This window comes from Notolabrus celidotus, chromosome 5 (assembly GCF_009762535.1).
Source record: "Notolabrus celidotus isolate fNotCel1 chromosome 5, fNotCel1.pri, whole genome shotgun sequence".
NCBI lineage: Eukaryota > Metazoa > Chordata > Actinopteri > Labriformes > Labridae > Notolabrus > Notolabrus celidotus.
In genome coordinates, this window is record NC_048276.1 from 27,875,883 (window position 1) to 27,900,219 (window position 24,337).

The window sequence follows — 24,337 nt, forward strand, 5'->3', positions numbered from 1 at the left end:
CCGCCGTCGATTGGCTTCAAAACGGAACAGATGGGTGATGTCACGGATACTGCATCCATTATTTATAAAGTCTATGGGTAACCCAGAGATAAAGAAATAAGTATGCTGAGATCTCATAATACAGCCATAAATGACGTGTGTTCCCGGAAAAACTGAGCAAATAAAATAAATTGATGCATGTACGTGTCACAGTAAGAGAAGTTAATATTAATAATTTAACTAAAAAGTCAGTAGATCCACTTGATTTCTTCCCAACAGAGAGAAATAGGACTCCTGTAAGAACAGACTCAGGGCGGACACCGTCCCTCTCTGTGCCTGTCAGTACACATCTCGGTAGAAATTGACCCTCCTCTCGTCCTTCACACAACACGGAGCTAAGATGGCGGCCGCCGCAGTGAGGAGCATCGGCTCCACTTTGGGGAGAAACCTCCGAGAGATCCGCGTGCACCTCTGTCAGAGCTCCGCCGCCAGCAAGGGTGCGAGGTGAGGCGAAAGCCGGCCCGTGGAGGCGGGAAACCCCGATACTGATTTTACAGAAACACGAAATAATCCGAGCTATGCTACATGTTAGCTTAGCATCACAGTGGATGACCTGAACACTGCTAACAACAAACAGCTAGCTGCTGCTAACATGTAGTAAGGGTTAACCTTAGATATAAAGATATATACAGGTGCATCTTAATGAATTATAATATGGTGGAAAAATTCATTTATTTCAGTTGTTCAGTTCAAAAAGTGAAACTCGTATTATTTAGATTCAGTACACACAGAGTGAAGTATTTTCAACTATTTCATTTAATTGCGATGATTATGGCTTACAGTTCATGAAAACCCAATATCCAGTATCTAGTAAAATTAGAATATAACATAAGACCAATACAGATGATTGTATGTTCATTTATTCTCAGTTCTTGGTTTGAGCTCCTTCACATGAATCAGTGTGTCATGGAGGTGATCAGCTGTAGGTAGCTGAGGTGTTACTGAAGCTCAGGTTCCTTTGATGGCAGGGCAGCTCTTCTGTGTTACTGGGTCTGTTGTCTCTCATCTTCCTATTGACGATACCCAACAGAGTCTCTACCTGGTTCAGGTCAGGAGAGTACAGTAACATCATGGTCAATAAACATGTGGTGGAAGTTTTGGTGCTGTGGGAAGATGCTAAGTACTGCTGGAAAATGAAATCAGTGGATGAAGCCTAAAGTGCTTTAAAATCTCCTGGCAGATGCTGTGTTGACTCTGGACCAGCAGTTGACTTGGCACCTCAAAGCATCACAGACTGCAGAAACTTCACTCTGGACTTCAAACACCTTAGACTCTGTGCCTCTCCTCTCCTCCTCAAATGTAATTTGTTTGGATACAGATCTCTGTGAACAGCCTGCTTCCTCAGCAGTAACCTTTGTGGATGCGTGTGGAGGGTCCATGGCTGTCTTCTGGACAACTGTCGAGTCAGCAGTCTCCTCTATGACTGTGTCACCTCCTGAACCAGATTAAAAGACTATTTAAAGGCTCAGGAACCTTTGCAGGTGTTTCCAGTTCATCAGCTGATCAGAGTGTGACATCATTAGTTTACAATATTTAACTTTCCACGATGTTCTGATTTTATGGGGGACTGGATTTTGTGTTTTCATGAACAGTAAGTCTTAATCATGTCATTGTGCGACGGATCTAAACTGCTTTACTCACACCTGTCTGTCACCTGACGCACCTGAGTCCTCCTTCAGAGGTCAAGAAGTCAACAGGAAGTTTCTGATCCCATCAGTCACTCTGCGTGTGTGTTTGTGTTGACAGAGACTTTGTGGAGCAGCACTATGTGACTCTGAAGACGTCGAACCCGGACTTCCCGATCCTGATCAGAGAATGTTCTGGAATCCAGGCCCGGGTCTGGGCCCGCTACGGTGAGTCCACACAGCTCTCATCATGGAGGCGGGGTTGGCATGACACTGGTTTAAAAAAACATGAGGAGCCTGATCTCTGATCAAAACAAACCCCGCACATGAACTCTGAGAGCTTCACAGCTTTGTTTCTGACAGATTCTGAGCCGTGTTTAAGAACAGAGATCTGCAGAGAGAACCTGACGCCATCACTGAGAGTTCAACGTGTCCCGTCATGTCTGTTCTCACACACACAGTCAGTGTTTCTACTGATCATCAACACTCACGAGAACACCGAATGACGTCCAGAGTGTCTGATCAGTTTACTCTGAAGGATTCAGAGACGCTCGGTTTATTCAGTTTGTACAAGTCTGAATATCTGATTACAATGACTTACAGAAACAACCTCAACCTTTGCTCTCTAACAACAAGATAATAATGATAATAATAACGACAATAATAATAAAAAATGTTGTGTTTTGTGTTCAGATCTGGGGAGGGAGCGCAGCGTCTCTGTGGACAACATGTCAGCTGATCAGGTGGCCTCAGCTCTGCAGACTCTGGTCCAGTCCAAACCCTGACCCCCCCCCCCTCTCTGCAGACAGTGGTTCAGTCCTGTTGAGCTCATTCCCTCAGTTTGTGTTAATGTGTGGATATAATAAACATGATATTATTAACGTCACGTTGTGTGCTGCTGTGTTTTCTTTGACTCTGTGGTCTCTGATTAAGAACAGAGTTAACGTCAGGTTTCTGTTTCCTGTCTGAGTGAAGCTCTGTGCACGATGAAGATGAGTGTTCGTTTATAGGAGTCAGACCCTCATTGAGAGGAAGTCCTCTGATCTAAAGCTTGCAGCTGAACTGGACGGTATCTCTATGAGTTTGTCTCCAGTTCAAGATGTCTTTTTTTTTTTCAAAGAGTCTGTTTTATAATCAGCGTCACAGGGAGAGTTGATCTGTCAGGGTTCTAAAGTGAATAAGAAAACAGACCCACCGTCTGCAGAAACACCAGCTGAACCCTGAGAACCTTCGGCAGTGACTCTATTTACCAGAAGGGGGCAGCGATGCACCTCAGGACCACACACCCACCTAAACCCTCCATGTACATGCCAACACTGACAGAAAACAACTTGCACTACAGAAAAACACTGAAAGGAAACATGTTCATCCCTGTTTTTAAATCATCAGTGAAAGGAAGTTAATAAATTAACTGTAAATTAAATGGAAGTCACATGACTTACTTGACTTAAACCCTTTGGCTCTTGGGGGAGCATAGGTCATTTATGAACTTCTTCCAGCTGGTTCGCCGTTGAGCGATCTTCTCTGCTTCCTTCCAAGATGTTCCTTTTCCTCACATGACCTGAGTGAAAAACAAAGACAGGATCAAAGCTTCATTTCAACATTTCATGCTTTATTAATCCTCACACCCTATCACATTTACATCTTCATTAATTACTACAGATCTTTAATAACGGTTGATTTGTTTGTTTATTAGAGACGGACTGAAAACATTTTTGCTTGAATCAGAAACAACATGATGTACACAAACAGTGAAATAATGTTCGGACAGATAAACTTTATATTTGTGGTTATTTCGTCATGTATTTATAAATAGTTTTATGTCATATATTCTACCATAGACTGTATAAATATAAATATATATTCTACATGCAGCCTGTAGGGGGCAATGTGACGTCACATCATTTCCCCCCCACGCCGCACTTGACCGGAAGTGACGTATCATCCAAACATTGCGTTGTTCGGCTGCAGAAGCTAGCTGACTATCATCGCAGGTTAAACTGTGGGGTTAGTTTGAGACGCTGAAGGGAGCAGGCTGTTCGTTAGGGAGCAGGAGAGCAGCAACAGTCCGCAGACATGCCTGAGAGTAAGTGTGGAGTACCGGAAGTAGGTTAGCCGTACAGTTTTTAACATGCTAACGGGTTAGCCTGTGTTGATGACATGCTAGCCGACTGTTTTCTTTAGCTGAACAGAAACAGACCATCAGATCCCGATAAATTAACCATGCAGACCAACTATAGTTTGATTGCAGTTTATCTTATAACAATAAGCTGGGGGTTTGTGAACTTTACACCCCCATCTAAACTAATATGAGATTCTGTTAGCTTGGCATAGGCTGAGCTAACATAACCTCTAAACAAACTGTGCTCAGGATTCTGTATGAGAAAGTCAGCTCACACACAGCCTGAGAGATGAGAGTGACACACACATTTTAACATCAGGATGAATCAGTGTGTGTGTGTGTCTGCTTCTAGACACAGGTCGCAGGTAGACATTAGACAACTGTGGCGTATCAAAGTGGAGAGAGTTCTCACCTCACCTGTGTTTCTTGTGTGCAGCTGAGAGTTACTCCAACCCTCTGGCTCCTGAGGGCCATGAGGTGGACGACCATCGAGCTGCTGCTCAGTGAGTACACGCACACACACACACACACACACACACACACACACACACACACACACACACACACACACACTCACACACACACACACACACACACACACACACACACAATGTAGCCTGTAAAGGGAAGTTTCACACACACATCAAATCAAATCAATCTGCAGAAAGAGAGAATAGAATGGTACAGATTAAAGCAGAATAGACTGTAATGGAACAGATCAAAGCAGAATAGACTGTAATGGAACAGATCAAAGCAGAATAGACTGTAATGGAACAGATCAAAGCAGAATAGACTGTAATGGAACAGATCAAAGCAGAATAGACTGTAATGGAACAGATCAAAGCAGAATAGACTGTAATGGAACAGATCAAAGCAGAATAGACTGTAATGGAACAGATCAAAGCAGAATAGACTGTAATGGAACAGATCAAAGCAGAATAGACTGTGATGAAACAGATTAAAGCAGAATAGACTGATGGAACAGATTAAAGCAGAATAGAATGAATGTCTTTTTTTTGATTAGCAAGTAGTTGATTATTCCATCTTCGGGCTTCATAACACCTCTTCAGGTGACATCACTGAGACTACAGACAGACAGGTTCATACAGGATATGGATGATGATGACACACACCTGGTGGGTTCTACCTGTCTTATCAGGACTGACAACATCCACATATTAGCAGCAGCTTAATGTTAGTGTCAGTCTAAAGCAAAATATTGAACATCCGAGTAATGTCCACTGAAGAGATGAAAACATGACTGTGTGTTTTTCAGGTCCAAGCTGACCAATGATGACTTCAGGAAGCTGCTGATGACACCACGGGCGGCGCCTTCCTCGGCCCCGCCCTCAAAGTCCAGACACCATGAGTGAGTGACAGAACGCAGAGAGCACACCTGCTGTCAGAATGAGCGAATGTGATGATGATGATGAAGCTGGGGATTATGATGAGGATGAGGATAGTGGTGATGATGAAGATGAGGATGGTGGTGATGGTATTGATGATAATGATGATTCTGAGGATATTTTTCCCAGGATGCCGAGGGACTATAATGAGGATGAGGATCCTGCGGCGAGGAGGAGGAAGAAGAAGAGGTGAGGAGCATCGGCTAAAAACATGAACTGTTCTCTGTTAGCCTCTTTAGCAGCTAATGTGATAACTCAAGTCCCTTTAATAACCCACAGTGTTAGCATCAAAGCTTCTTTCTACCAGAGCGTCCTAAGCTGATCTCAGTGTTTTATTGGTTGTTGACTGTTCTTCTTGTTTACACAGCTACTATGCTAAGTTACGTCAGCAGGAGATGGAGCGAGAGAGAGAGCTGGCAGAGAAATACAGAGACAGAGCGAGAGAGAGGCGAGACGGAGTCAACAAAGATTACGAAGAAACAGAGCTGATTAGCACCACCGCTAACTACAGAGCTGTTGGACCCACCGCTGAGGCGTGAGTACTGCTAATGCTATTGTTAACAGGGCTAACAGTGTAAGAATATTATCAAAGCTACTGACTGTGTGTGTGTGTGTGTGTGTGTGTGTGTGTTTCAGAGATAAATCTGCAGCAGAGAAACGTCGGCAGCTGATCCAGGAGTCTAAGTTCTTGGGAGGTGACATGGAGCACACTCACTTGGTGAAAGGTCTGGACTTCGCTCTGTTGCAGAAGGTGAGACCATGCTGCATTTAAGGACTGTAGGCAGAGTCAGGAATACAGAGCCTCGCCTGGATCATCATCCACAGTTACACCGGATGAATGCCTTAATAAAGCGTGTGTGTGTGTGTTTTTTACAGGTGAGAGCTGAAATCACTAGTAAAGAGAAAGAAGAAGAAGACATGATGGAGAAAGTTCAGAAAGAAGCAAAGTAAGAGTTCAGTATAAATGAATCTGATTGGCTGTTAGTGGTCATCATAAGAACATGATACACCTGTCATCACCTGCAGTCAGGTGAAATGATGCAGGTTGCTGAAGTTTAAACTGTATTCATGTTTTAAGGATAGAGTATTCAAGCTGTATGCGTCTGACCTTTTACCTGTCTCACTGTGTGTCTCAGGAAAGATGTGGAGCCGGAGGAGAAGATTGAATTTAAGACTCGTCTGGGTGAGTCTAGTCTGATAAGTTGTTGTGTTTTTATTATTTGAGGTTGGATCAGTATCATCCTATGATAGAGAGAATTTTCTGCATACTTAGGAAAAAAATGTTAACATAAGTTAAAAGTGTGGTGACTAAATTAAAGTGTCTTTAAGCTCATCTCCTCTCCCCCTCAGGGAGGAACATCTACCGGATGGTGTTCAAGACAGGGCAGGTGGAGAGGAATGAGCTCTTCCTGCCTGGCAGGATGGCATACGTGGTCGACCTTGACGACGAGTTCACGGACACCGACATCCCAACCACTCTGATCCGCAGCAAAGCTGACTGTCCCAGCATGGAGGTAATGACACCACTGTAATACATTTGACAAACCTACATCGAAACAACACCTGTACTACATCTAAACAACACCTGTACTACATCTAAACAACACATGTACTACATCTAAACAACACCTGTACTACATCTAAACAAAACATGTACTACATCTAAACAACACCTGTACTACATCTAAACAACACCTGTACTACATCTAAACAATACATGTACTACATCTAAACAACACATGTACTACATCCAAACAACACCTATACTACATCTAAACAACACCTGTACTACATCTAAACACCACCTGTACTACATCTAAACAACACCTGTACTACATCTAAACACCACCTGTACTACATCTAAACAACACCTGTACTACATCTAAACAACACCTGTACTTCTACATCCAGACAAAACTTCTGGAAAACACATGTTTACTGTGTGTGTGTGTGTGTGTGTGTGTGTGTGTGTGTGTGTGTGTGTGTGTGTGTGTGTGTGTGTGTGTGTGTGTGTGTGTGTGTGTGTCTCAGGCTCAGACGACTCTTACCACCAACGACATCGTGATCTCGAAGCTGACTCAGATTCTGTCGTACCTGCGACAGGGAACCCGACACAAGAAGATCAAGAAGAAGGACAAGGGTACGTGATTTCACCTGTGTGTGTGTTTTCAGTGTGTGTCTAGAGACATAAACATTATTACAGACATTGATCCTGAAGATTTTCTGCTTATATTGAACTAGGATAACATGTTGTGTGTGTGTGTGTGTGCGGGTGCGTGTGTTTGTGCGCGTGTGTGTGTGTTGTGTGTGTTGCAGGTAAGCTGGATGAGAAGCGTGCTCCTGAGGCGGATCTGAGGTCGGTGAAACTTGCATCTGTGACTCTTTGTGGAGCGTTTCAGTGTCTCTTCTGGTTCTGAGACTCTGTCTGTGTTTCAGCATCTTCGACGACATCGGGGACTACATCCTGTCCGCCGGCTCGTCCTCTAAACCCCCCAAAGACAAGGAACGGCACAGAGAGAGAGACCGGGAGCGGGAGAGAGACAGGGAGAGAGACAGAGACAGGGAGGAGGAGAGCAAAAACAGGAGACACAGCTACTTTGAGAAACCACGAGGAGAAGAACACCAGGTCTCTCACACACACACACACAAACACAATGATTATTCCTATAGAGGTGTTTTATGTTTTATGTAAGGGATAATGCATTGTTAGCAGGTAGTTATGAGAAATAAAACCCCTTTAGGGTATACAAGACCCTGATGGGAATACATACCATACATTATCCTGCTTATTACCCAGCTACTAACTTAAGATTCAGACACGTTGGTGAAAAACCTAGATTAAAAGATTATTTTATAGTATTTACTTTATAAACAAAAGAAGCAAATGTCACAACTTTGAACTCTGCTGCTATCATCACCACAGCTCATGGTTTAAGTTTCTTTTTAGTGACCAGAAAGTTAAAGTTGCTTTCACCTGCTCCGCTCGTTGGGCAGGATCCAATATCAATCAATTAATCAATCAATAAATCAATCTTCATTTGTATAGCGCCAAATCACAACAAACGTTATCTCAAGACGCTTTACAAACATAGGAGTTCTAGACCACTCTATGTCAATATATATCTAATCTATCAGAATATATATCTAAAAAAGAAATGTTCATCAAAGACGACAGCTTGGCCATAATCCTCCTGTCAGCCACCACCTCCACAGGGTCCAGGACTGAGCTGGCCTTCTTCACCAATGTGTTCAGTCTTGCTCTCCTGTATCCTGTCCGCCCACAGCAGGTTTAATCCTTCCAATGTGGCATTCGTATGCGGTGTTAGCTCTGTTAGCATGATGCTACTCTGCCAGTATTCCCTCTGGTGCTGGGTTAGCTCGTCCACCTTATCGTAGATAGAACTTACATTCCCCATAACGGTGGGTGGAAGGACAGGTCGACAGGATCAGCTTGCAGGGAACATCGGGCCTAGTATCAATTAGCATCAACATGCTACGGGCTGCTAACAACTGATCTCGTATGTAAACAATGTTACCATGGATACACACAGGATCTCCGGACACAGACAGAAACAAAAGTAGCAGAAACACCACTGCAAACGTAGCCAGTTTGGTGTCTATGGCTAACAAATGAGTCATTAAAAGACATGACAGGCTCCAAATACAAAGATAACTAAACAGATGTACAACGAACAACGAAGAGAGAGCTGCTGCAACAAGCAGCCACTTGAGTGGCGCTAAGCAATATATATATATATATATATATATATATATATATATATATACATATATATATATATATATATATATATATATATATATATACATATATATATATACATATATATATATATATATATATATATATATATATATATATATATATATACATATATATATATATATACATATATATATATATACATATATATATATATATATATATACATATATATATATATATATATATATATATATGTAAATAATAATACATTTTTAATAATACCTTTTATTTATATAGTGCCTTTTCAAAAAACTCAAATACACTTCACAAAAAACACACAATAAAATACATAATTAAAGAAACAAAATAGAAACACAGTGGATATCAAAACCCTAACAGTTAAAAGCAGTTCTGAAGATGTCCGACAAAATGTCCACAGCCTGCCGATTTAGCATGCCAACGGAAGCTAATGTTTAGCCAAGTACGTCCGGTCTTAAAGTATGAAGCCCATGCAAAAGTGTTATAAAATGAAGTTCATTGAGCGTCCACTTGAAGCTGGCTGCTGAAACCACATACACACTAATTAAAAAAAGACTATCTTTACAGCAGAAATAAACATGTTTACAGCCCGGTTCAAAAAACAGCTTGGGTCTATGTAGCTAATTTCTCTATCGGCACACACTGTACGGGTGTGAATTTTTTAATAACGTGACGGTTCAGAAGATATTAAGCTTACGAGTTTTGCCCATTTAAGGACATGACTGACAGGATTGACAGGCAGTAACACTGTAGCTGTTGGCGAGGAGGCTCAAATGCTGCCTCTTTACCTCACACTAGCTTGACAGAAGTTAGGTTGAGTTCAGCATTTCCACTATGGCTGCCACCGATGATTGACTTCAAAACAGGATGGGTGACGTCACCGATACTACGTTGATTATTTATACAGTCTATGGTGAAAGCCACATTGTTGAACTTTGCAAAAAGTTTGCTTCTGGCGTTGCTCGTGTTAGTGAAAGTTGATAACCATGACAAGGGGTAGTCGAGGGGTTTTAACCAATCAGAATTAAGCATCTTACACAGCCGAAAGATCAGTAAGAAAACCGAGTAATAAGCTGTTATAGCTGCATTCCTGCTGTTATTCTATTAACACATAATGTTCTGTGTCCCTGCAGGTCATGGAGGTGGACACGGGTAGGACACTTCATTCACATCACCCATCAGAAACACACAGCTCTAACTACACTGACACAGATAGAAAAAATACTCTACTCTACTCTACTCTACTCTACTCTCTCTCTCTCTCTCTCTCTCTCTCTCTCTTTCTTTCTCTCTCTTACTCTCTCTCTCTCAGGTCCTGGCTCGGTCAGAGAGCAGATAAAGATGATCAATGAGAAGTTTGCAGGAGCAGCCGGCAGTCAGTGGCCGGGCCAGGAGCCATATCCTTCAGTAAACAAAGGGTTACTGTGTGTGTGTGTGTGTGTGTGTGTGTGTGTGGTGTGTGTGTGTGTGTGTGTGTGTGTGTGTGTGTGTGTGTGTGTGTGTGTGTGTGTGTGTGTGTGTGTGTGTGTGTGTGTGTGTACGTTGTACGTTGTACGTTGTACGTTGTACGTTGTACGTACACTCAGGAGAAGAATTGTGTGTGTTTAGTACCTGTACTCAGTTTTTTCTTTAACCAGTCTGAACTGGTTCTCAGCGGAGAGACGGCAAAGAGCAGCTGGGAGATTTCTTTGGAGGATCCAATTCCTACGCAGAGTGTTACCCTGCTACGTAAGATACACACAACTACACACTCACACACACATTAGTAACTAAACTAAAGTTGGACATTTGAACATGGGGCTCTGGGGACAGACTCACTGCAGGAGACACTCTCTAGTGGACCCTGGAGGAACTGCAGTCTCTGAGGTTCCTGCTCATCATGAAAATTCAGGCAGCAGCATTTTATTCCACAGCTGTCCACTTAGGGCAGAGTGGATTCACACACAGATTAATGATGGCTGCATGGCACAGACACATTCTCAGGGGCTTCCATTTACTGCAGCCAATCAGAATGCTCTACATTATACTGAAACTCTCTCCTAATATCACTTTAGCAGGCATCTCAAGCATCTTCTTAAACTGTGTGTGTGTGTGTGTGTGTGTGTGTGTGTGTGTGTGTGTGTGTAGGATGGATGACCTTGCTGTGGACAGTGATGAGGAGGTGGACTACAGCAAGATGGACCAGGTGAACTACAACTCCCACTAAAAGAAAAGTCATCATGTTTTCCTGTTCATAAGAAACATTCATCGTCCTCACTTTGATCATAAACCAGGTGTGTGCGTGTGTGTATGTGTGTTTCAGGGGAATAAGAAGGGTCCGTTGGGTCGCTGGGACTTTGACACTCAGGAGGAATATTCAGACTACATGAACAACAAGGAGGCTCTGCCAAAGTAAGCCTATATATTCATCCCTCAGCTCTGACTGCCAGGCTCACTCAGGCTGTGTTTGCTGTGTGTAAGGGTGTGTTGATGTGTTGATGATGATGATGTTTGTCCCTGCAGGGCTGCCTTCCAATATGGCATCAAGATGTCTGAGGGCAGGAAGACCCGACGCTTCAAAGAGACCAATGAGAAGGCAGAACTGGACCGCCAGTGGAAGAAGATCAGCGCGGTGAGACACAAACAATAATATGAACATCACATCTATATACAATAAATATCAACATAAATACAAACATTATGAATGTTAACAACTTAAAAACACAGGGAACAAACAACAAACATTTAAATATGAACATACCATGTGTCCTTATGTTGTTTGTAAATGAACTTATTTGTTTTAAACTGACTCTTTGTTTGTAAACTGACTTTGTAAACAGACTGTTTGTAAACCAACTGTAAATTGACTCTTTGTTTGTAAACTGGCTGTTTGTTTGTAAACTACTTTGTTTGTAAATCGGCTATTTGTTCGTAAACTGACTTTGTTTGTAAACTGACTGTTTGTTTGTAAATAGACTTTGTTTGTAAACCGACTGTTTGTTTGTTTTAAAAGGACTTTGGCTGTAAACCATACTTTGTTTGTAAACCGGCTGTTTGTTTGTAAACTGACTGTTTGTTTGTAAACTGTGTTTCAGATCATTGAGAAGAGGAAGAAGATGGAAGCTGATGGGTCAGTACTTCCTTTTTCTTTATAGCGTACTTTTTTCTTTTTGAAAAAAGAAATTCTATTTATGTTTGAGTGTGTTTTTGTGTACGTCTATGTGTGTACATGTCCCGTGTCTGTGTGTGTGCGGTGTACCAGGGTTCATGTGCGTAGTGATGGATGAGCTTTGTTACTGACGCCTCAATGTTAGATGGCGGATAAACAGTCCGTACGATCAGTCGTAAACTGTCTGTTCTGTTTCAGGGTCGATGTGAAGAGGCCTAAATACTGAGCTCTGTCTCTCCGTCAGCTGCTCTCCATCAGGAATCTCATGGCTCACATTGATCAGTGATTATCTGTGATTGACCCTGTCATAATGTTTGTGATTGTTTGTTTTAGAAACTTTAAAATGTAAACAGAGTTCAAAGGTCGTAAGTTGAGTGTCAGTAAAGGATTTACAGTTCAAGTTAATGTATAAGATTCCTCTTCTCTTTTATTGATTTATGTAAATGATCAGTGATGTTGATTAGTGATTTTTTTTTCTGATAAAATCATCAATAAACATGTAAACACATCAATAAGCCTCTGCAGTCTGTTTTTTTTTCTGTTTGTTTTTTAGTGAACTCCTCGCATCTCATTTCTGTTTTTTCTGCTTTACGTAAGCTCGTATCTGAGGTCCCGTCAGGTCACGTGTTCGTGAATTAGTGTACTGATGGCATCCAGGTAACGTGTGACTTTACAGCTCACAGTTCTGTGATGTGGGTTTATGACACGTCCGGTCACACAGGATAGGGTCGTTGGTGTGATGGACGTAGAGGTCTCCCATGTAAACCCTTTAACTCAGATCATTTGTAAATGTCACATCATTGATGGCTGATCACAAAGTACTGATGTCTGTTTGTCTGGCTGGATGTTAGATTTGGGCTCTCAGTAGAAGCAGGCGCTTCTCTTATTTCAGGCTGTTACACTGACAAACAGCTGGATGTTTCTATTCACCACTGCTCAGTGAAGACAGACTGCTATCATTCAAAAGGGTGCAGAGCCACTTTTTTATGTACTGCTCTGCAGTATACTGGGTCGGGCATCGCTGGATTTCCGGTTTTGGAAAGCGTAAGTAAAAGACAGCCAAACTGATAGCGAAACTGCGTCTTAAACATCCACTTACTATAAAAAAGTTAAGTGGTTTATATGGAATTGAATGATTTTCACAGCACCTAAAAACTGAGTGACCCCTGTCATATACGAAAAAAAGAAGAAGTTGGACGTTAGCGCTGTGCATTATGGGAAACCATACGTGAGGGAGACTGGTCCGATGCATACTGAGAAATTTTCCTGAATCAGTACGACATACTGGGAGTTCTGGCATACAGCAGATTTTGCTCTAGTTCACATACTACATACTGACTTTAGGCCAAATCAGTATGTACTGCTAGTATAGCAGGCAGTGTGAAAACAGCCCATGACTCTGGTCCTGTTTGTCATTACTCAAGATTTCAGCCTGATTACACTAAATCACAAAGGTGAGTGTGTGTGTCTGTTTACTAATTAGAGGTTGTTGATCTAGGGCTCGTTAAGGTGCAGTCTCTCATTAGGAGATCAAACTGTGTGTTTGTTGTTGTTGATGTTTCACTCTGATGGACGACTGGACTGATTAAATAAACATATTACATCAACAACGCTAACGAATGTTTAATTAGCCTCAGTGTGTGTGTGTGTGTGTGTGTGTGTGTGTGTGTGTGTGTGTGTGTGTGTGTGTGTGTTGATGGACAGCTGGACGGATTATTATGTATCTAGATGTTTCTGAAAATGCTAACTAGATGTTAACGAGCGACTAATGAGGCCTCGGAGCTCCGCCCCTTTGTGGCTCAAACATGAAGCTCCGACCGGACTAACATCAAAGACAAAGTTTGTGTTTGATGTTTTTATTTACAGCCTGATTAATTTAAGTTTTTGTCCTAAATACTCAATAACCAAGAAACATCAGTTATTATTATGACAAAAAAAATTTCATGTAAAATATTATTATTATTTTTTAATTGTAATTCATATTTTTTTGAATATTTATACTTTTCATTATTATTGTTAATATAGTTGTTATATCGTTTTATTATAAAAACCTTGAGTGGTTCAGAACTATGATGGCAAAAACCATGTTTGATAAACATTTATTTTACCTGTTTGAATTTACAGATTGACCAATGTCCGATCTGTTAACTTGGAGGAGGCGGGGCTTATGACCTATACTGCAGACAGTAAGCAGGGGGAGCTCTGTCTATATTAACCTGTTCATCAGACTTGATGTTTTGAGTTATGAGTTATCGTCTGCACTATAAACAGATCAGCATTAAATTAAGTCGATCTACAGACTAATCCCAGCTAATCATATTTCCTTGTCTCCTCTTCTCATGTCTCATCCTAACCTCTAGACATAGGACTGAAGGACTGCAAGATGAGGGCAGGTGGTGAGGAAAAGAATCAAGGATATAGGGAGTAAGAAATGGTCGTGCTTTTGTTGTCTGTCTGAAAGAGTGAAGCGCTGACAACTCTCAAAACAGACATGTTTTATTTTCATATAAATAATATATGTATATATGGTTATATAGATATATATATATATAATGTATATGTTACTGATCCTGAGCACTGAGGCTGTTTGTGTCTGAGCTGCTCTCTGATTTGTCGCCTGATCTCCTTCTCTCAGTCATCACACTGACTGAACTGACCAATCAGAAAGCACACACACACTCACAGAGATGTGTGTGTAGGTGTGTCTGTTAGAGAGAGAGAGAGGCTATGAATCCAAAAGTTTGACCTTTTCATTTACTAACTGGGTCGCTGTAAGAACGAGGTGTGTTTGTGTTAGAACTGGGTTAGAACACAGCAGGTTAATGTCAAAACACAATCTACACTTCCATCCATCTCACTCACAAACACACGCATGCACACACACACACGCACACGCACACACACACACAGGTGAATAAGTGAGTGATGTCATCAGAGCCCAGGTTTCTTTGTTTTGATTAAATATTTATTAAAGTTTAAATCAAAGTTTTTATTGAACCTGATAACAAATCAATCAATTACTAATCAGCGTTGGTCTTCTTCTCTGGTTGATTTCACTGAAGTCAAGAATCATCAGAAGAAAACACCTTGGTGTACCTGGAGCAGGATCCGTGACACAGGTCACTTCAGGAGGTTCCATCATGAACCTCTGCTAAATCTGTTTATTTACACTGAAAACAAAATCAACAGCAACAATTAGAATAACATACGTATTGTTGTTGATGTTATAAAATTAATATATATAGTAATAGAATTTTGTGATTGTATGTTGTGAGCTATAACATTAAAAAGAACAACCCTTAACCAATCAGCTGTCATACTGGAGCTGCTGCTCATTAAGCAGGTATTTAAAAGGTCATGACCTCTTGACCACACTCAATATGTGATGTCACACTGAATCAAGTGATGTCACATGTAAGGTAGGAGGACTTTGACTTCAGAAAAACTTTTGGTTTAAAGATGATCTTTAGTCCTTAAGGTGTCACCTCTTTAAGAGTCAGAGCTTGTTTAGAGTCAGAGCTCGTTTAGAGTCAGAGCTTGTTAAGAGTCAGAGCTCGTTTAGAGTCAAAGCTCGTCTAGTCAGGTCTTGTTTAGAGTCAGATCTTGTTAAGAGACAGATCTTGTTAAGAGTCAGATCGTAAGAGTCAGAGCTCTTTAAGAGTCAGATCTCTTTTAGAGTCAGATCTTGTTAAGGTCAGAGCTCGTTAAGAGTCAGAGCTCTTTAAGAGTCAGAGCTTGTTAAGGTCAGAGCTCGTTAAGAGTCAGAGCTTGTTAAGGTCAGAGCTCTTTAAGAGTCAGAGCTTGTTAAGGTCAGAGCTCGTTAAGAGTCAGAGCTCTTTAAGAGTCAGAGCTTGTTAAGGTCAGAGCTCGTTAAGAGTCAGAGCTCTTTAAGATTCAGAGCTCTAAAAGAGTCAGAGCTTGTTAAGGTCAGAGCTCGTTAAGACTAGTCATCATAAACAGAGAGAATTCAAACAGTCATACATTAACTCATCACAATTGTTGGTAGAACCAACCTACAACTAATTGACACTACATAAAGTTCAGAAACTAAGAGACTCTGCCCCCTACAGGTCGGGACCATCATCACATGTTTAGTAGACCCCCGTTCAGGCTGTTTTAAAACCAGTCCAGACCAGTCAAGACCAGTTCAGTCCAGCTCTGGGCCTCTGAAATCTTTTTTTTTTTCTTATTATCCTTCAAATATGACTCATCTCCAGTAGCAGGGTGCATCACCTGATGACATCATAGGTCATGTGATGGTGACTTCTAAGCTCCTCCCACCAGCCCTGTAACCTGTCCCCTGATGCTGGTTTCTTTAATAATGATAACAACAATTCAATTTTATGAATGATGATGATACGGGTGACAGCAGGAAGTCTTCATGAGAAACAGGAGTCAGGAAGAGGGGTGGCTGTGGGATTTGGAGTTTGGATCTGTCTCAATCAGTCAGAGTGAAGGCGGCAATCAGAAAAGAAGTGGAGGTTTTATGAACGGACGATTCTCTGCAACGAAAAAATAAAAATAAAAAATTAAATATTAATAACAACTGAAAATAGTATTGTGTTGTTGTGTAGTGTTGTGTGTGTGTTACCCTGAGCTGCAGTGTTGTCCTGTTTGTTCTCGTTCTCGGAAATCCCTGCGCCTGAACAACACAAACACGTTAGCTATGCTAATGTTACCATCCTGTGCTAAGCTAATGTAAGCTAATGAATTATAACAGATGAATAAAGTAAAGATGGCGGAAGAAGGAGAAACATAATTCTCACTCATTTATCAGGGAGAACCAGTGAAGAAATTCAGTCTGAACTCCACCGTTCATAAATACAGTTTCTGATTATTTTGATCCTTTTTTATATATTTATATGTTTCTCTCAATACTTAACTGCTCACAGAGAAAGATTAACTTTTAGTGTAAAGCATCAACAGCCTGTCCTTTCACCACCTTTAGCTGAAGAAAGAGTGTGTAAAAAGAGGAGGAGAGGAAAAGGTTGTTACCATCGAGGGCGTCAGAGTGTTTGAGCGCTCTCTCCACCTGCTCCCTTTTCCTCGACTCAAAGTCCAGTGCCTCCTGCAGCTTCCTCTTCGCCTTCTTCTCCTTTTTCAGACGCCGCTGAATCGAGGCTGAAAAACAGAGAGAACCATTTACCAGGTCATCTTCACCAAACACTTCACAAAAACACTGACCAGGTCATCTTCAACAAACATTAACCAGGTCATCTTCACCAAAACATTAACCAGGTCATCTTCACCAAAACATTAGCAAGGTCATCCTCACCAAACACTTCACCAAAACACCGACCAGGTCATCTTCACCAATCATTAACCAGGTCATCTAAAACAAAACACTAACCAGGTCATATTCAGAAAACACTAACCAGGTCATTCTGACCAAACACTCACAAGGTCATCTTCACCAGACATTAACCAGGTCATCTTCACCAAACACTCACAAGGTCATCTTCACCAGACATTAACCAGGTCATCTTCACCAAAACGATAACCAGGTCATCCTCACCAAATATTAACCATTTCATCTTCACCAGACATTAACCAGGTCATCTTCACCAAAACGATAACCAGGTCATCCTCACCAAATATTAACCATTTCATCTTCACCAGACATTAACCAGGTCTTCTTCACCAAAACGATAACCAGGTCATCGTCACCAGACATTAACCAGGTCATATTCACCAAAACACTAACCAGGTCATCTTCACCAAAACACTAACCAAGTCATCTTCAACAGACATTAACCAGGTCATCTTCACCAAAACACTAACCAGGTCATTCTCACCAAACACTCACAAGGTCATCTTCACCAGACATTAACCAGGTCATCTTCACCAAAACACTAACCAGGTCATTCTCACCAAACACTCACAAGGTCATCTTCACCAGACATAAACCAGGTCATTCTCACCAAACACTCACAAGGTCATCTTCACCAAAACACTAACCAGGTCATTCTCACCAAACACTCACAAGGTCATCTCCACCAGACATTAACCAGGTCATCTTCACCAAAACATTAACCAGGTCTTCTTCACCAAAACACTAACCAGGTCATCTTCACCAAACACTAACCAGGTCATCTTTACCTAAGCATTAACCGTTTCATCTTCACCAGACATTAACCAGGTCATCTTCAACAAAATGATAACCAGGTCATCCTCAACAAATATTAACCATTTCATCTTCACCAAAACATTAACCAGGTCTTCTTCACCAAAACATTAACCAGGTCATCTTAACCAAACACTTCACCAATCATTAACCAGGTCATCTTCACCAATCATTAACCGGGTCATCTAAACCAAAACACTAACTAAGTCATCTTCAGAAAACACTAACCAGGTCATCTTCAAAAAAACATTAACCAGGTCATCCTCACCAAAATATTAACCAATCTTCTTTACCAAAACATTAACCAGGTCATCTTCACCAAAACATTAATCGTGTCATCTTCACCAGACATTACCAGGTCATCTTCAGAAAACGATAACCAGGTCGTTCCTCACCAAATATTAACCATTTCATCTTCAAAAAAACATTGACCAGGTGATATTCACCAAAACACTAACCAGATCTTCTTCACCAAAACACTAACCAGGTCATCTTCACCAAAACACTAACCAGATCATCTTCACCAAACACTAACCAGGTCATCTTTACCAAAACACTAACCAGATCATCTTCACCAAACACTAACCAGGTCATCTTCACCAAAACACTAACCAGATCATCTTCACCAAACACTAACCAGGTCATCTTCACCAAAACACTAACCAGATCATCTTCACCAAACACTAACCAGGTCATCTTGACCAAACACTAACCAGGTCATCTTAACCTAAACATTAACCGTGTCATCTTCAGAAAACGATAACCAGGTCGTCCTCACCAAATATTAACCAGATCTTCTTCACCAAAACACTAACCAGGTCATCTTCACCAAACACTTACCAGGTCATCTTCACCAAACACTAACCAGGTCATCTTCAAAAAAACATTAACCAAGTCATCTTAACTTAAACATTAACCATCTCATCTTCACCAATATGTTAATCAGGACATTAACCTGGGTCTGTATGCACGTCCACGCATTAGTGATGAAAACGGGCCATTTGTACGAATGGTGATAAACAATATATACAGTGTAACCTGTCTTACCTTGTGTCTGTAGTTTCACAGTGTAACCTGTCTCACCTCTTGTCTGTAGTTTCACAGTGTAACCTGTCTTACCTTGTGTCTGTAGTTTCACAGTGTAACCTGTCTCACCTTGTGTCTGTAGTTTCACAGTGTAACCTGTCTTACCTTGTGTCTGTAGTTTCACATTGTAACCTGTCTTACCTTATGTCTGCAGTTTCACAGTGTAACCTGTCTCACTTGCTGTCTGCAGTTTCACAGTGTAACCTGTCTCACCTCCTGTCTATAGTTTCACAGTGTAACCTGTGTCACCTCTTGTCTGTAGTTTACAGTGTCACCTGTCTCACCTCTTGTCTGTAGTTTACAGTGTAACCTGTCTCACCTCTGGTGTGCAGCTCAGAGCTCAGCTGTCTCTGTAAAGTCTGCCGGGCGTCTCTCTCTCTCTCCAGCTCCAGTTTTAACTCTTTACGTTCTGTTTGGTTATGTTTGTCCTGACAGCGTGCGCTCTGCACTGCCACCTTCAGGAGACCCTGAGAACAACACAAACATTCCAACATTATCATGTCTCCAGAGCGTTTATGTTTCCTTACCTTCTTTATAATCAAAGCATTATTATCCTTTGTTGTGTCATTTCTGGAGTTGTCGTACACTGTCCGTACATAACATCTCTTCCCATGTCTGTTATCTTTCTATCTTTGCAATTACTAATAATAATGTACATAAATAACCATTTAGCATGTACAGTATGTGTCTTTCATATCGCTACATCATCACTATGTTAACATCTCTACATTATTGTTTCACATTACTGTCTGATCTTATCTGTCCGAGGGTCTAGAGGACAACATTATCGTCTACACATTATCATTTCTCTTATTTTGTCTTAAACTTACATCATCCTCTCTTCATTATCATTTGGTGGCAGTTGCCCTTATTTGTCATCTTCTAATGAACATCTCTACAACAGTGTGTCAACATTGCTGTTGCTCTGTGAGGATCTGTGATATTGTCTCTACATTATCATTTCTACATTGTCTTTTAACTATCATTGTAACTTTATATTCTCCTTTATATCAATACCTTTTTAATATCATCCGTTTCATACAGTCTGTATTTTATCATCTCTATGTCATGTTCTCCCTACCATCATCCCTCAAGATTATTACTACATTATAGTCCCTACATTATCATTATCACATGTAGGTGATGTTCTTCAATGAATATCTCTACATCACGGTCTTTCCTTTTCTATTTCTGTACGATCACATCGATGTGATTGTCACCACATAATGCTATCTATATTTTCATTGTTAGTAATGATCTCTACAATATCCTCAACACATGAAAGTGTCTACATTATCATCTCTGCCTTATTGTTTCTACAGTATCTTTATTTCCTGTGTTCTATAATATTATCTCTACAATTCATCTTTATGTTATAAGCAGTGCTTTATTTTTCTGTCATCTCTACGGTACTCTTCTAAATCATCTCTGCAACTATTATCACCTGTCAGTAACACACGTCTACATTGTCATCTTTCAACACCATTATCTGCACATCATAATCTCTAGATTATATTTTCTACCAAGATCTTTTATGATTATATTCTCAACATAATCTTTTCTACATTATCTTCATGTAACTGTCACCTGTATGTTGGTCAGCAGTGTCTCCATGGATGACAGACCCTCAGCCAATAGAAACGGAGAGAAGGCGGGGTTTGCATTGTTGATTGACAGTGGCTGAGTGGTGAGCGGCAGCTTCTCATAGGCCGGTTTGAGCAGGGGGAGGGGCAACAGAATGTCACCTGAAGGTAAAAACAATAAGAATATGTTGAGTGTGTTTCTATTTGACCCGTTGGAAGAGGTAAAGAGAAGCTTCCTGTATTATTCATCAGCTCTTTGTGTAGTTGTACGTCTATCTATGTGAGGACCTGTGTGAGATGAGTGTTTCCGCCTTTTCCTGGAGTAGCTCAAACTGTTCCTCACTAAACTGTGGCAAAAAGATTCATATTAAACGTTAATTATATAAACTAGACAGAACTATAAAGTCTCTCAGTGCCCAAGGCCCTTCTCCTCTGCCTGGTAAAATATTATGAATAATGAAAGTGCTGAAAACAAAAGGAAGAGAAACATCTTTACAATGAATGAATCAAGAGTGAAGTACAGTGAGATCAGGAGCAGTGATGAAGAGGAGCATGAATAAGGGATGTTCAATGTGTGATGATGAATAAATGATGAGAAGGACTCGAGTCAGAGCGCCTGAAGACATGTTTCTGTTTCTGTGAGACCATCTGTCCTCAAACACACTCACATTTACCTTTCTCCTTCAACACCTGCTTCAGGTGGTTCTCCTGCTCTGCAGAGTCGCTGTCTGTGAGAAAACACCCGTCAGACACACAGAGACACAGAGAGACAGACACAAAGAGTCAAAAACACACAGAGACACACACACACAGAAATAGAGACACACCAAAAGACAAAGAGACAGAGAGACACACAGAGAAAAAGAAAGACAGACACAAAGAGACACACACACACAGAGAGACAAAGAGACACAGGTTTTTTTTAACTGTATCAGTAATTACAGACAGATGAAACAACTCAACTCAACTAGCATAATCTGTATTCAATTCAGTGATGAAGTCAACGCCCCCTCACTCTTCAGCCAATCACGTTGTTTAATAAGTAATCTCATAAGTGTGTTTAAGTATGTGTAAGTGTGTGTGTGTGTGTGTGTGTGTGTGTGTGTGTGTGTGTGTGTGTGTGCGTGCGTGCGTGCGTGCGTGCGTGCGTGCGTGCGTGCGTGCGTGCGTGCGTGCGTGCGTTCTCACCTGGCTCTGGTGAGTTTGCTGCAGGAGGAGGTGATGATGAGGATGATGAAGATGCTCTGGAAGGTGATTGGCTGGTTGGTTCTTGGGGATGGAACTCGCCGTCACTGGGGGAGGGGCAGGAGGAGGGGCTTCCTAGAGGAGTGTCCTAATAAGAGGAGAGTCTGAGGGTTAGCATTAGCAGTGTGAGCATCACAATTTACTTTTCAGTCACTGTGGCACTAGCAATATTAGCATAACCGCTAAGAGCATTCCTAAGAGCATCTTTGGCACTGTTAGCTTTAGCAGTGCGGGACATACCATTGTCTGTTAGCTTTAGCAGTGCAGGGCATATCATTAGCAGTGTTAACTTTAGCAGTGCGGGACATATCATTAGCACTGTTCAACAGTGTTGAAAACATGTATATAGTGATATCGAGTTAGCTTACACTCAACTTTCTCTCTTCTCTCTGAATCTGGGACACGGCTGCCATGTTTGCCAAACCGCTCAGCTGACTCATTTGATTCATCGCCATGGCAACACTCGCAGGCGGCAGGCCCATATTGAGGAGGGGGTGGGGCATGACCATAAAAGGAAGTTCTGACAGCCCTGAAGAGGCGGAGTCAGAAGAAAGAGAGAGACAACTATTATATGTGCTACAATGCTAATCTAACAATACTGCAGTGAAAGGACAGCTGGGACGCACGGTTAGCCAATAGCGCACTGTGTTGCTGCAGAGTGTTGAGATGGAGAGATGCTGAACCAGGAGGGGGCGCCACTGAGCACGGAGGGTGCGGGAGGAGGTGCTGCTCCTTCTCCCATGATGCTTCACTGCCTCCTACAGGGGAGGGGGAGAGGCAGAGATGAGTCTCATGTAACATCTTGTTCTTTCAGTTTCAGACACCGCTGATGGTGTCATAACTTACCTGTGTCCTCTGTCTCTGACTCCACTACATTGTGATGTCGCTGATGATCGCTGTTGTGGAAACCCATCATCATCCTCACCTTCTGTAGCTTCAGGGCTTCAGCCATCGCTGCAGCTGTCAGACCTGCCACAGAAAGGTAAACACTGCGATGTTGATGCTGCACATGTGTAGTTCAAATGAATCTAAGTATTGGACATTTCAGTTCTCAAGAAAAGATTGTTGCACATGTTTTAGTTCACATGAACATAAATGTTAAACATGTTTAATTCTCACAAACATGACTGTTAAGTTTAGTTACCATAAAGGTAAATGTTACTTGTATTATTGTTCACATAAAAGTCAATATTGCACATGTTTAAGTAAACATAAACATCTATGTTGCAAATGTTTAATTTCACATAAAAAGAAAATGTTACACGTTTTGATTTTAAAAACAAAAGTATTTCACTCCTTAAGTGACCATGAAGGTAAGTGTGAAATATGTATTCCACATGACAGTGAATATTGCACATGTTTAAATAATCATAAACGCTGATGTTGCACATGTTTGAGTTCACATGTGAGTTTATTTTGCACATTTTATTTCACATGTGGGTTCATGTGGTTTATGTTATACGTTTGAGTTCACATGTAGGTTTATATTGCACATATTAGTTCACATGTAGGTTTATGTTGCACATGTTTAGTGCATATGTGAGTTTATATTGCGCATGTTTCTTTAATTGATCAATTATTAATCACTCTGCAGTCTCAAACTCTCTGGTGACTGTCTCTGTCTCTCGACCGCCTCTCTCTCCCTGCAGCCACTGACCTAATTAATCGCCTCCCCTTATTAATTAATTCAATCAGGGATAACGAGGGAATGGAGCTAACGAGCGGACAGGGACCCTCCGGCTGACTGAACAAAAACAGACAGAGAAAGTTTATTTCTTTTTGTTCTCAGTTTACCTGCAGGTGGTTTCATATTTTTATATTCAGCTCCTGAATCTGGAACATTCAGTGTCAGGAGACAGAGGCTGACTTCAGATCAGATTCACTTCCTGTGAGGACAGTCCAGGTAATTTTACTCATTTGTTCAGTGTTTTTTTAGTGTTGTTTTCGGGTTTTGATGTTTTTTCAAACTCTACTCTGACGCTGTGCAGAGAATGTCTTTCACTGAACTCTCCTCCCAGTTATGTTTGTATTGACTTAAATTATTTAGCTTAGCTTAGCATTAAGACTATAAGTAGCAGCACTCTGGAAGCCTCATCCAATGTTGCCTTGTTATAAAGCTGTTGTCCAAAAATGCCAAAAATGGCCCAATCTTTTGGACCCTGAAACAAAAATAACATCAACAAAGAACAAAGCAGG

At 41.2% G+C, this 24,337-nt stretch overlaps 3 protein-coding genes across 4 annotated transcripts in view; 2 read left to right on the plus strand and 1 right to left on the minus strand.

The window, feature by feature from the left end:
* Positions 1–334: 334 nt before the first annotated feature.
* ndufa2 (NADH:ubiquinone oxidoreductase subunit A2) lies at positions 335–2,550 on the plus strand. The gene is made up of 3 exons (XM_034683619.1): positions 335–483; positions 1,786–1,892; positions 2,358–2,550. Exons 1-3 carry the CDS (start codon positions 380–382, stop codon positions 2,447–2,449), a joined length of 303 nt encoding a protein of 100 aa, XP_034539510.1. The 5' UTR covers positions 335–379; the 3' UTR covers positions 2,450–2,550.
* A 1,022-nt stretch (positions 2,551–3,572) lies between these two features.
* Positions 3,573–12,508, plus strand: ik (IK cytokine). Its single transcript, XM_034683617.1, has 20 exons — positions 3,573–3,750; positions 4,223–4,289; positions 5,063–5,155; positions 5,322–5,381; positions 5,560–5,727; positions 5,829–5,943; positions 6,069–6,139; positions 6,329–6,375; positions 6,543–6,706; positions 7,224–7,332; positions 7,509–7,548; positions 7,629–7,818; positions 10,089–10,107; positions 10,268–10,352; positions 10,600–10,683; positions 11,083–11,140; positions 11,258–11,346; positions 11,458–11,566; positions 12,030–12,064; positions 12,302–12,508. The coding sequence occupies exons 1-20, from the start codon at positions 3,741–3,743 to the stop codon at positions 12,327–12,329; spliced, it is 1,641 nt and encodes a 546-aa protein (XP_034539508.1). The 5' UTR covers positions 3,573–3,740; the 3' UTR covers positions 12,330–12,508.
* Positions 12,509–15,046: 2,538 nt separating this feature from the next.
* LOC117812940 (dachshund homolog 2-like) overlaps positions 15,047–24,337 on the minus strand; it is an 18,715-nt gene continuing 9,424 nt past the window's right edge. The window contains exons 3-13 of one of the 2 annotated variants that reach the window (XR_004631295.1): positions 22,988–23,110; positions 22,768–22,899; positions 22,510–22,670; positions 22,085–22,229; positions 21,571–21,624; positions 20,901–21,058; positions 19,633–19,780; positions 17,099–17,224; positions 16,695–16,745; positions 16,337–16,605; positions 15,047–15,273 (exon numbers count right to left, since the gene is read on the minus strand). Coding sequence is in view for 1 of the 2 variants with exons in the window: in XM_034683934.1 (XP_034539825.1) it covers positions 16,568–16,605; positions 16,695–16,745; positions 17,099–17,224; positions 19,633–19,780; positions 20,901–21,058; positions 21,571–21,624; positions 22,085–22,229; positions 22,510–22,670; positions 22,768–22,899; positions 22,988–23,110 (1,136 nt within the window). In the remaining variant the exon portion in view is untranslated. Of the gene's footprint in view, positions 16,606–16,694; positions 16,746–17,098; positions 17,225–19,632; positions 19,781–20,900; positions 21,059–21,570; positions 21,625–22,084; positions 22,230–22,509; positions 22,671–22,767; positions 22,900–22,987; positions 23,111–24,337 lie in introns of both variants that reach the window. The other variant, XM_034683934.1, reaches the window with a different exon arrangement.